The sequence below is a fragment of the Anopheles merus genome, chromosome 2L (assembly GCF_017562075.2).
Source record: "Anopheles merus strain MAF chromosome 2L, AmerM5.1, whole genome shotgun sequence".
NCBI lineage: Eukaryota > Metazoa > Arthropoda > Insecta > Diptera > Culicidae > Anopheles > Anopheles merus.
Window position 1 is genome coordinate 25583309 of NC_054083.1, and position 13760 is coordinate 25597068.

The 13760-nt window shown below is 45.9% G+C and overlaps 1 protein-coding gene across 7 annotated transcripts in view; it reads right to left on the reverse strand.

The window, feature by feature from the left end:
• The window catches only part of LOC121594530 (G protein alpha o subunit), a 63861-nt gene that overhangs the window by 33960 nt on the left and 16141 nt on the right, over nt 1–13760 (reverse strand). For 4 of the 7 annotated variants that reach the window (XM_041917897.1, XM_041917893.1, XM_041917898.1 and 1 more), the window contains 3 exons: nt 2960–3002; nt 1018–1159; nt 60–220 (listed from right to left, as the gene is read on the reverse strand). In XM_041917897.1, the coding sequence (XP_041773831.1) occupies nt 60–220; nt 1018–1159; nt 2960–3002 (346 nt within the window). Of the gene's footprint in view, nt 1–59; nt 221–1017; nt 1160–2959; nt 3003–5202; nt 5866–13760 lie in introns of all 7 variants that reach the window. The other 3 variants (XM_041917891.1, XM_041917890.1, XM_041917892.1) reach the window with 1 other exon arrangement.

Consider the following 13760-nt stretch of genomic DNA (forward strand, 5'->3'; position numbering starts at 1 on the left):
CTTCCCTCTTGGATGAAACGATGCGCTCGTTTTGAAAGTGTTTTTTTTATTGTACTCACTATTTTGCGGAATCGTTCAGCTGATACTCGTTGCTGCGGCAGAAGCACTCTTGCACGCCAGAGTCCGACCACAGTCTTTTCATCGCTAATAGCAGATCCTCCGAGAACGGTTCTGTGTCGTGCATCCGCTGTACTACGTCGAACACCATCTTTGCGTCACACTGTGGTGGAGGGGAGAAGGAAAGCAAAAGAAAGGAGAGTCCATTAACATCACGATCGAGCTGTGATTTTATCATTTGCATTCGGGCTTTTTTTCCTAATGACATATAATAGAGCACCCCCTTATTGAGCAGGAACGAAAACAGCTCCCTCTAGGCAAACCAGTTCCTAACCACACTGCGGATAAGCGCGAGCGCGCGCAGAAAAACGGTAGCGCGTGAGCCGACACCCACGTTTGCCCCACGTGTTGCCCCCTGCCCCCGCCACCGCGATGGAACGTTTCCGTGCAATTCTGCCGCCCCCCAAGCGGGGAAGGTGAAAAACCACAAAAACCGAACACGACACCCCGCGTGTCACGCGTTGACGTCCTGACACACTACCGCACACATACAACTGAAGCGCAGTCATCCGTTCTGTATTGGCACACGAGCGGTATTCGGTTTTATGGTCGGCCAGCGCACACCAACACCTAACAATCCTAACCACAGCGACGAGGTTCCGATTTCCGGTGACACTTCCTCACTTTCATCAGCAGTGTGAAGAGTGTGCGTTGCGCTGGATTGTGTTACGGTGGCGACGTCGGCAGGTTCCCCCTTGATTGCAATTGTCATCATTTTGGGAATTGCAATCCCGTGCTATTAAATGGTTCCGCGTACGTACGACAACAAATCGGGGGGCCCGTTAGCTCTAAATGATTGATTTTTGCCCTTCCCACAGCAGTGGTAGTGCACTTCCCCCATCACACCTAAAATTGAAACCAAAATAACCGTCAACAGCAGTGCGCTATGAAATCGCTTACCTCTCGTTCGTTATTGCCGAACGCAATGCTAAGGTTTGGCATCGCTCGCAGTATCGCAACTAGTGATTGTATCGTGTTGCTGTACACTACTGGTCGATACTGTTTGAAATCCTCTGACGTAAAGCCACTTTCGTGAATAATTCTGTGGATCAGAAAAAGAAAGAAAAGAAAGAGTGTGTGTGTGAGATAAAATTGAAGTTGAACTTAATTTGTGGATATAGATTCGCAGGCATATTGGCACACGGGGGAGGAAGCAACAACGGAACGTTAATTTATAGTGAAGCCGGTAAAAATACATCATCTAATAGTTTGATGCTGTCTAGAAGTCGTTTGCAACCGCCATAACCATCCCGTCTCGGAAGCGTAAGAAGGATGAGTTCAGTCTTTTATGCCGTCATTTCCACGGCTCAAGTGTAAGATGCTAGGCCTGTTTACTCGTTTGCACACTTCTGCCTAACTACCATCAGAGTGTCCTTGAACAAATAAAAGACTAGCAAAAACAAAAAAACAAGTATTCTTGAGAGGGTTGACTTGAGCGAGGGAGATCTTGGACAGTGAGAGAAGCTGTTCGTGATTTTAAAAGGACAAGACAGCATCCAGGAACTATCCCTTCTTGCCATTTATCTCAACAAGCTTGCTCCCGAGACCGGGCAGCCGATTGGAAATGGATAAAAGTAGTACAATAGTTGGACTGCCATCGTCGCAAGAAAGGAAACAAACGCAGTAAACCGTTTGGTGCGTCGTCCAGGAGAGAAAAACAACTCGCGTAAGCTTCTTAGAGTTGCAGACATGACACAAACCATCGCGCGTGTACTTCTATCAGGATCTCCTGGTAGTGGCGTCCCTGTAGCTTGGTGCCACAAGACAAGATATCCACTCTACCGGTGATAGGCGGAACCACATAAAAGGGAGCGCACAAAACAGTTGAAACGGGGACAGAACCCCGTTTAGCCGGAGCGGCAAGTCAACAAAACAAAGGACCCCTTTGTAGGACCCTTCGACATCACACACTAGTAAAAAGCAGGGGAGGAAAAATACGGCGCTGGAAAATCAACCATTCAACTCCCACCACTCCACTCACACGCGGGTGTACTCCACACTCCGTGGGTGGTTTATGGGGCGCGCAGGATTGCATGCAAAAAATCGATAAAAAAAACTCCCTCGCTCTCTCTCTCTCTCTCTCTCTCTCTCTCTCTCTCTCTCTCTCTCTCTCTCTCTCTCTCTCTCTCTCTCTCTCTCTCTCTCTCTCTCTCTCTCTTTCTCTCTTCCGCCGAGGGGTCCTCGGGGAGTGGAATAGGTGGTGGTCAGGAGTTTGTTATTTCCTGATTTGGGAGCTTTTGTTTCCTTTTTCTGTTCTTTTGTTTTCCACGTCCACTTCCGCGTCGCACATTGGGGGGAAAAGCATGCCTTTTTTGCCTGGGAACGAGGACCACTTGCGGTTTACGCTAAATATTCCATATTCAATGACGACCTGGGGGCAGACACAGGCAAGCAGTAGAAGCTTAGCGGTGTCGCCGCCGTGATGTCAGCGGGAACGCTTTGGTGGGGGAGTGAGGTGGGATGGATAATATACGATCGCATGTGAACCATATTCACCCGTGCGCTGTTGGTTTGTAACGTTCGCTACGGACACTAACAATAGGAGGGTGTGTAAAGACAAAGCAATCGGTGGGTAATGTGAGGGTTCAAAACAGAACAGAAAAAAACAAGGACGATATGTTTAGTTGTTTGCACGAACAAAGGGATATAAAGAAAGTAAAGGACTTGTTTAGCGTTAACCATCGGGAAGTGTGTGAAAGTACGGCAACTTGGAGATGGATTTATTATTTTATGGAAATTTACGTTTAGCTTTGACTTTCAAACAAGTTTGCAGATTAGGAACGCATCTACACACCTTCACCAAGACTAATTTAAAAACATATTCATTATAACCACTACTTACTTCATCTGTTTAACGATTGTACTTTTTCCCGATTCGCCAGCGCCTGGAAAGAAATGAAAACAAAATAATGTTAATTATAATTATGCAAAATACATAGGAAATAAGTTCTATAATTAGAACGAAAGAATAAACCACTGAGCCGTTTTGCAAACGTAGGTACAATGCAGAGGAAAACTCCTCTTTGGAGCGTTATTAATTCATTCCGGCGAAATTACTCTCTGTCTGGGATAAAATTAACATCTGAGGCACAATCGAGTTTACGCTCCGCCACATTATCCACTCTCTTGCACAGGGAGGAGGAGGAACACACCGCCCATCGACACCGGCAACCGCCACACACACCCACACTCGGGACGAAATAAATGGAACAAATGCTTTGCATTATTAAAACTTCATCCGTAAGTGCGCAATAAAACTCTCACCCGCTCCATCCCGGTGCCCTGGAGGATAAGAAGTTTGAGTTTTTGAGTGGTGCAAGAGATGAAATTCCAACAGCCAACAGTTTGTCCGTTGTTGTGTAATATTTGCCGCTTATACTAAAGCAAGATCAAGCCCTCGAGGAACGCCAACCCGAATGCGTGCGTGCGAGGGAGAGTGTGTAGTGCAAATTTTACTTTAGCAAATAAATAACGGCCACCAAATGAACCACAGGCAAAAGGGAGCCAACAAACAACAAATGGAAAAATCTCTACACACAATCTTGCACCGATCGAGAGTTGACGTCATTCCCGATTTACCCACGGCGCGCGGTATCAATGGTTCGATTTTCCACCAGGTCTCTCTGTTTGCTCTTCTCCGATTCAAAGCTGTGTGTGAGCTTCTCCCATTCATACCCATTGTTAGTCTGGTGATGGGGGAGGAAAAGTTTACAGAAGCTCTGCTAAGGAGGGGGAAAAAGACGAGAAAATCCCACAATCAATGCGAAACGACCCACGACCAGAATATTGACTGTTTGAATAAAACCAGAGCGCGTAAGACCGTGAAAGGGGGTTTTCGTTGTGGAGATAAATATTTAAACAGCCATTTTCTCCAGCGTCGTCCAGAAATAAAACAGTAACGGAGTAAATTGCACACCAACAATGAGAACAAAAATGAAGAGTTATCGCTGTTCATTACCAAAACCAAACACCACAAGGTTAGTACCTCGCGCAGAAGAGGCAAACCTGAGCATCGTTCTTAACGCACCCGCGCCATCTAGTGGCAAAACCGTTGGACTCTGAGAGTAGAGAAAGTGTGCACTGCTTACCTCAGCGCTCTTACACTAAAACCGTAATACAGTGAGAGCTAATCCTCAGCACTGGAAGAGGGAACCGACGACGGGTAAGTGTTTTCCAATCGAAATTCGCCCACGACGGGCTAAATCCCGGACGACCGCAGGAGTTCGAAGTGTTTACAATAACGCTGAATGAGCGCGATCTCTGGAAGGTCTGGCGTGGCACGAATCATCCCACCAGCAACGCCCGGATCGTACCACCAGCCAACAACAATATTCGGTAGGTTTGTGGGGCTAAATTTAGAAAATCACTGCGTTCGAACACTGTGGCATCGAACATGTTGTTTATGGGTTGTATGTTTTTTTTTCTTCTGTTTTCATTCGGAATCGTTTTTTGTTCACTTTCCCCCGGTGCCAGATGCTGCCAACCTCTCCCCACCCCGCTAGGTTTGCCACCAGCGAAGAATCCATAGACCAAGGCGTCAAAATTGGAGGTGTACCGGATAAGCGGAGTACGTGGTTGGGGTGAGATCATGGCACCCGCAACTCTTACCAAATCAATTGCAATTCGTGTGATTGGAAGTGGATACATACACATACACAGACTGAAACACTCTCCACGCTACGTGCGAATAATAGACCATGGAAACCCGCTGGCGGCATCTGACGATGGGATCTGGCGAGGGTCTGGGAAATGCTTCGAGATACATTGTAGCATCGATGTCTAGAGCAAAGAAGGGAACAGTAATTCCCCGGTGCCCACATTTCAATACTTAATCGAAATGATGTAGCACGAGACTGAGAGCTGGTCTTTCAGATAAATATTGGACACGCTCCAAAAAATAAAACCAGGGTTGTTAACCAGTTCGAAGTACATTAATTATGGCACAGATACAAGACGGCGACCCTTTTCCATCCCACTTTTTATGGCGATGACTACAATTTTCGATAGTAAAATAACAGAATAACTTCATAAAAAAGGGTTAATTCGCGATGAATAATTCACACCATTTTCTTTCCACTCCCTTACCGAGCAGTAACAGTTTGATGTCCTTGGCCGCCTGGATGCCGTCCTCCTTGAGATTGCGCTCGATCAGGCGGCTCCTAGCGGCGGCAGCCCGTTCCTCAGCCGACTGTGCGCACCCCATAATGCGTATCGCTTCCGTGCAGAACGTTTTGAAGGTTTGTTGTCGGTTCGGCCAAAGGGGTTTGGCCAAACGAGAATCACAGCTGGGAAAAAAGGGGGGAGTAGAAACTGCGCGCGCCTTTATGTACGTACTAAAGCAACTGCAACCGCAAACCGGGAAAGGGTGTGCTGGATGATCGCGCGAGAAAATCCGGAACACAGGTGAGGGCGGACTGATTACTGAAAGGGAAGTTCAGCTTGGTGGCTTCTGCTTCTGCCACACTCTCACACACACACACATACACAACGAAGACGCTCCAACACAACACTGCTTTTCACACTGCTAAACGGGGCGAGCTGGCGCACACAAACTCACACACACACACCGCTACACAGAAGACTTGTATGCTAGGCACGCCGCCAGCTACTACCTGCTGCTAGTGTCTGCCAGTGAACACTTTCCTTCGCTCGCTCGCACACACATACAACACACCGCGGCACACGTGTCGATCACGATGATCACTCTCCACTTTAGCGGCGCCGTGTTTGGTTATGCGCTACAATTTTCTAGAGAAGGGAGGGGGAGAAGATGAAAAATAGGATATTTAAAGGATATTTTTTGTAACACGAAACACCACCGAGGGCATTCAACTGGGGAGCAATGTTTTATGTTGTTTTTTTTTTTTTGTTTGTTCTTTCTTCAAAGTCTTCACTTCACTCTGTGTTTTGATGCTGATAAAGGAAAAGCGAGAAGGAAATTGCAGTATCCCCAGTAGCAGCCATTTTACGAGACGCACACAGACACTTGAGACATCATAAAAATGGGATGGAAAAACACATTTCCCCTTGGTTTTCGCTCGGTGCGCGGAGCTTAGCACGCCCGTCCTGAGATGCCGTGTCCTTTTACGGGCACAACAAGACGACGCTTTCCGACGCCCGTGGGTGTTGTTTTTGCGAAAACTGTTGTCTTTCTGTTCGCTCTATATATATTTTCCCGTTCCTTCAGCACTGGAAAGCGAGCCGGTGGTTATCTTCTTCGGAAAAATTATTGTCTCTGCACCACAACCTACACACACACTAATGTTCACTAAAATATTCACTTCACTGCTTTTGGGTCACCCGCATTTGACCGCTCGTTATTGCTCGCCCCGTCCCATCCAAACGCCCCCTTTTTGGTTGCTGCTGACCGAACGCCGTGGCCCGAACTTTTGAAGCACTGTGTGGATGCAGCGGCTGCGGCGGCTGCTGTGTGGTCAAGCATAATGGGAGTATGATGATTATGATTTTACATCACCATGTTATGTGTCACAGTGGACATATCGTCCCGCGCACCCACACCATCCCAGGACAACCGAGCTGATGATGGGGCGATGAAATGCTGCCAAAAACAACACAACTATGCGGCTCGTAAATCTCACTTTTTTTGCCTAGCGAAACCAACACACTGCCCCGCCCGGCGAAGATGGCCTTTTTCGGTTGGCTGGACCATTAATGAATGATTTATTGATGTCCATCCAACGGGATGGCGGTACGCTGCTACAGAGAGGCATGGGAGTACACGCGGTCAGGATATACACGCAGGATCGTAGGCTTCTTTCATCTCAAGTGCGATATCGATTAACGAAGCAAAACGAACGAGGCTGATGATGATGGAGTAGCTTTCAACGTTTTCTTCTTTGTGTGTGTGCGTGCGAAATAGTTTCATTTACGTGTAAAAGAGATTGTGCAAACGATTATAAGATAAACATATGTTGGAGGAAATTTGGGGATTGATTTGAAATTTTCGTTTAGTTTGAATGGACAAGATAAACAGAGTTCATATTTACCATTCCTAAGCATAACATATAAAGCTTCGTTTCTCAACCGTAAAATTCAATTTCAAAATTGTCGATTGTCTAGTTTCCATTAATAAAAAAATAAATAAATAAATAAATAAATAAATAAATAAAAATTAATGGACCCTTTCCGTTTTGAGACCGTAGACTGAAATTTCAGCCTGGCAGCTGTCTCCCAATTATCGAGCAGCTATCAAGGTGAGTATAATATACAGGTGGGCTAATACCAAGGTTAATGTATTTAGAAGGTTGATTTTTATCGCATTTGCCAGACGACATTGTGGGAGACATCTGTATAAAAATTTCCAAAGTGTATATATAGCAGGTTCTGGTGGTACAGGTGTCAACTCGTACGACTTAACAACATGCCCGTCATGGGTTCAAGCCTCGTATAGACCATGCCCCCCATACGTAGAACTGACTATCGTTCTATGGTAACACCAATAAGTCACTGTAAGCCAAGCATATTTCACTAGTGGGTGCAGACAGGCCCTGACCGACAACGATTGTTGTGCCAAAGAAGAAGAAGAAGAAGATATAGACCAGGTGGTCTCATAGCCCGTTTTTTTAAACTAAATTTGAATGTCACTTTTTGACAGGATGGGTGAAAACTTTTGCTCGAAAAGCCTTTCTGGTAACTTGACGAATACACAAAACACTCTAAAAATCTTCATACTATTCAATAAAAGTTCTTCAATCGCGAGAAATAGTGCTCACTATAAGCTAAATCAAATCGTAAGCGAACAACTGAACATCCATTTTTGTTTCGACACAACATCTTCGATGAAAAGACTGATACGTATGTGCTGCTAAGAAAAACGATTCGTTTCTATGGAAATTCAATTCACCCTTTCTGTCAAATCGAGCCTTTTTTATTCAGAAATTAGTTGTCAAACTATATGAGGCGAGATCACCTGGTCTACATACACCTTGGTTCTAGATTCCACCACCTGATCTGTTTAGTGCACCTTGGGATGAATGAAAAACACGCCCTTTTTGACATTTTTTGAGCAGGTACTCGAATCGTTTGGCTTTGTATGGCTTGCTGACATGATTTCAATGGCCAACTGTCAAACTCGATATAAAAAAGCCGGCTAGTACCGTGAAAGGCCCCAATATTGGTGGGATATATAATGTTTTTTGATTTGCTGACTTAGCTTGAGGAACCATGTAAAGTCTAGCTCATTAGAAGAACCTGCGATACACTTTCCATATATATTTTCCTAATATCCTACAATCTTGCAATGCCAAAGCAACTCGAAAAAGTATGCCAACTGTCTAAGATAACTGCCAAACCCTCTATAAAGTGTAAGGAATAGCGCGTTATATTTGCAAAACAAACCACACTGTTCAAAACCCCTACAAAACGATCTTCTTCGGTATGATGTAGCGTGCTGATGCTACATCACACACAAGGCGTTGGTGTACCATCATCGCACATTCGCTTAACCTAAAAACTTCACTCAATCAATACTCGGTTGTAGGGCGTCTCACACCCAAGTTACCACCGAGCCTTTGACAGACAAGTACTAGTCACTAAGTTGTGGTACAACGTCTTGTACAGCCCAGCACCCCAGCAACAGCCAGACGTCTGCGGGCGGTTCGTGTTCGTACAAAACAGGACGCCCCCGAAAAGCGCGGGCCACCTTCTCGAAACAACCAAAAATAATAAAAATAAAAGAAACCCACTCACTAAACGCAATCCGATCCAACAAAAAAAGAAGGTACCAAAAGCCATGGGTTTTGCCCGAAATTGCAAACGGGCTCATTATTTTTAGGATTCTGGCAACTGAAAATTGACTGGCCGGCGAGGAGCTGTAAGGGAAAATATTATAAATCGGGGCAAAACAACGAAACAAAAAACAACAAAACCACAACCATCCATTCATCGCGCTGGAGAGCCGTGCTCGGTCCGAGTGGATGACGGGTTGTGGGGATTTCCTGCACGCCCTAAGGACTCGGCGACATGCAAATATAATTCATATTTTTGTCGCTTACCCTCCTTTCTTTCTCACCTTCGCCTTTTGCTCTTATTTCTTTCGATTTATTCACCCATAGCCGTAGTGTGGGAAAACAATAAAACAACCCCTCGGAAAATGTCCCCCATCGTGGCCCGTTTAGCTTATCGAACTGGGTAGACGCTGCTAAACGGTCACACGGGCGCTCTTACTCTCTCGCTCTCGCTTTCGGGGCAGACCGTTGCCTTTCTATTGCGCATGAACGTTGCAATTTTTGCTACCGGGGATTTCCATCCATCGTGAAAACCGTACTACAAACACGTGTACAGCCTACCGTAAGGACCGGCGGTTAGGCCTTACTATTTCATTTTGTCGTCAAAAGCTCGTTTTAGAGAAGTAAAGTATTGAGCCCTGAAAAAAGACATCAAACATCAACAACACTCTGGAAACAACATCCAGAAACAATAATCTACGTTCCAGAACAATCGCTTAGCAGCCGAAAACGAACAACCGATTAACACTAAATCCATCGATCTGCTCCAAACGGAAGCCAATTCCATTTATAGACCCCCGGTCAGTTTTTAGTGTCCCGCCGAGCCGGTCACATGCCGGGGAGGGCGGTGGTATTGATTTGTCAGAGGGGACGGCCCAATCAAGTTATTAATAGTGCGTCACACTACCTGACCGTTAGTGGGTCAACTGGTGAGCGAGCGGCATTTTTACCTCATTCCCTTGTCGGCGTAACCGTATGTGAGAAAAAGGATTCAGCGTTACATCCAACGTTGTCGCGCTATTATCGTCCCGAATGTTAGACATCCTGCTGCTCCGCTGTCAATCAGCGTTGATGCTTTATTTTTGGCCCCGTAACAATTTGTTGCCTAATTTCGAGCGACGGGTTCATCGTTAAAAATAGCAGAAAGAGCATATTTATTAAGAAATTATCGTGCCCGCAGTGCATATTTATTGTGACGCATTAATTTTTTTATTGCGTCAAGTTCAAGGGGCATTAAAATAACATTCCAAATGATTACAGCTCACTGGAAAGATCTAGCCCAAACCGTAACGTTTCGTCAGTAATGAAAAATGCACTTAAAAATGCCTTTTGTGCTTGGCCCAACTTGTCGGCATAACCCGAGACTCGCCAATTGAGCGCTCGAGTGTGCTGCACAACGCTTGAGTATGCTCGCAATTAATCGCCGCTACAACGCCAAGCATCTGCAGCATCAAGACGCGCTAATAATAAATTATGCACACCAATAACCTGCCTCCACCTATCGCTTCCCCTATCGCACCCCAAAAATCGAAATCATCGCGCCCGTCCCGACAGAGATCCCCCACCGCTGAATCCCGATGGAGACGCTTGGTGGCTGGTAGCAAATTGCGCGCTACCTGCCGGGCATCGCCCCCAAAAAAGAAGCCACATCGAAGGCCAGAAAATGGAAAACGCACACATTATTCCTTTCATCCTTTCTTTCGGCTTTCAATCCCTACGGGTAATACCCGACTTCGCATGCCATTCGCTGTTTTATTACGACTGCAGAGGGGAGCATTACGTTGGTGCCGCCGCACGTGTATATTGTTGGAAGCTTTTTTTTGCATTCACAACCTTATACAAATGGAACACCACTGCTTAACGTAACACGGATCGGATCGGTTCAGAAAGGATACAGCAAAAACGGGGCCCACACTCCGCTGGGTGGGCTTATTTTAGCAATCAACACCCATTTTCATCCTTTTTTGCGCGGTGCAGACGGTGCGTAAGCAAGAAAAGCTGTGTACGCAACGGGGACACACACACACACACCTCCTGCGCAAATTGGGCACTACACGGGTAGGGTGGTTTTGCGTTTATACACTCACCGCCTTGCGCCAGATTGCTTCTTATCATTAACGAACGCTCTCTGCAGTTTCTTTGGCGCTTCTCTCGCACAAGGCACGTCTCGTCAGCTCGGGTAGGTGGATGGGACACTGCTCGAGCTCCGAAAAACGAATACTTTATGAGATTTCAGTGGTAGCGTATAACAACAAAAAAACCCCCACACACACACACACACACAGTTCGTGCGTAAGTGGAAGCTTACACCAATTGGAATGAGAATGGATGTAGATGAAAAAAAAAACACACACACATACACGCGCAAGATTGGATAAACGAAACATCCCTTTTGCACGGTTGGTTTGGCAAGTTTCCTTTCAATTTTGACCTTGAGCAGCAAAAAGCAAAAGAGCTCGTTTCCAAAAGAGTCTCGTTTGTTTGTATATGTGTGTGTCCGCTAGAGTGTAAAAAGCACTTTTACACTCTTCTTGCTAGGGCGGATGCTGCTGTTCCACCCTTCTCACAGAAAGTTTGAGTTCAAAGCGATATGATAAAGTGTTTCGCTGGAGTAGAAAGTTGGGATAAATACCCCCAGTTTTCTCAGAAGCAAGAAGTTGCTTTTAGGACCTTGTGCTGCAAATGCTGACCAGGCAGGCTAAACTTACATCCTTACCGATTTCGACTACAGGACACCCAAAGAATGGAAAGAAAAACGAACCCTGCCAATGAAGTACTTTCAAGCAAAAAGAAAAAATATATCCAACTTTCTCTGCTGACGTCCCTTCTGCGTCCTTCTACGCACCACAGAAGTGAAAGTTCTGTGTATAGTGCTCCCCTCATCCCTTACTGTGAGAGCTTGTGTGTGTTTGAGTGTGAACGCTTTTCTTTATCTCATTACAGCACAATCTCTGATTCCCAGTAGCAATCAAACCCACGTAATAGCCCCGCCGTTTGGCAGGATAGAAAATAGAAGAAAAAAATCCCCAACTAACATCCAACGAAGAAAATTTCCACTCGCTCTCTCTTCCACTCTCTCTCTCTCTCATACACATTTACACACCCACTTATTTACACTCTAGCTTCACTCTCTTTTTCTCAGCTCCAATGGCTACCCCCCGGGGTAGGTTTCTCTCACTGATGGCGAGACTCTCCAGATTGCGTTTTCTTTAACGATTGTAATCCGCTCCGACCAAACATCCAGCCTCCCTGTTACACAAATACTTTTGAGCAACCAGCATTCGTACTTCAAAAAAGCACTTTTAACACACACAAACACGGGCAAGGAATGGAGACAGCTTTTGCGAGCAGCACACGGGGAGAAGAGTTTGAACACATTCTAACGACTCTTGTTGTGCCACCGAAAGCAGCTTACATCGGACCATTCGGACACACGCTGGAAGTTTGTCCTTTGCGCTGGAAGAAGGTGTTTTGTGACCGAGATGAACCCGATATGATTAAGCCGCTAAGAGTACGGGTTTTGGGACGGAGTTTGTCAAACAGAAGGAATAATGAAATTGGGTGTCCATGGGTTTTTTTTTTTTGCAGTTTGGGATGTTTGGGAGATAATATTTGCGACAACTGCTGCGATGCGATTTGCTTTACACAGTTGTGACAGAACAAACAAACGACCGTTCAAGCAGCAAAGGCACCGAAGATAAGCTTTTGCTGAGGTTTATGCAGCAAAGAGAAGGACAACAATCAAAAAGGGATACAATTTAGCGCCAGCAAAGAAACAGAAATGGCTAAAAATAAAAGGGTCACATTTTAGAGGAACCTCTCGAAACAGCTATAATTACCATCTTGATAGGTTATATTTTGAAGTTTTCGTGAATAGTCCTCACAAAAATAGCAGCAACCCCCCCAACCAACAGAGCAGTTGGGGCGGCCCAACGGTTCTCGACGCACAAATGATACGGAGAACATTTACGGCTTCCATCTTTGTGGCCAAAACGATGTGCAATCTGATGAGACCAATGGAGACCACACACAGCATTGGAACAGCCATGTTTTCCACAGATCCAGACCGTACAACAGGTGTGGTGGTGTGTGCGATGATGGTGTTTCGTGATTTTGCAACTACGCCAAATTCCTGGGAAATAGCTCGGAACAGGCACCGAACGCGGGTCAGCGATGGTGAAACCAATCGATGGGAGAGTTGAACTGTTCCAGCAATAATTGAAGGCCAACGAAAACCTTGAGCATTAGCACCAAAGCGTTAGTTCTGGGAAGGAGGGAGTTTTGATAACTTGGCAAGCGAGATTTGGGTAGTATCAATGTTTAAAAAATAATCTAAAATATCTATTATTATTACGAATTTTACATTCTTTTATAGATAAAAGAAGTGAAATGAAAACAGATTTCCCCAAAATGATACGCCTCTACTTCATCAATAGCACCAACAAGCCAGTACCAGGCAAAAAAGCAACTGCTTCTGCTTTTGCCAGTCTTACCCATAGCCCTACTATTTCTGGCACGGGTGCAACAGAGCGCCCCAGAGCGAGTACACGACTTTTGGCACCAACCAACCGGCAAACTGTTTCTTCTCGATTGCATTTGCACCCATCCGGCAATAGAGAGGATCGGGGGCTAAGGGTAGAAAATGCAGCCCAACACGATGCAACAGCTAAACCACCCATTCCAGCCAACCGGGCCCGGAAACTGTTGCCAGCCCGCCGCACGCTGGACACACCAGACGGAAGTTATCTCTTTCCACGTCGTACCTCGTGTGGCTGTAATCGAGTGCTCTGGACAATGTCGGACAGCGGATGTACGCCCCCGCACCTCAATCGACCACCCACGGGGAGCGTGTCGACAAACGCGATTGCACTACCGTCCCGGCAACGGCAGCGAATG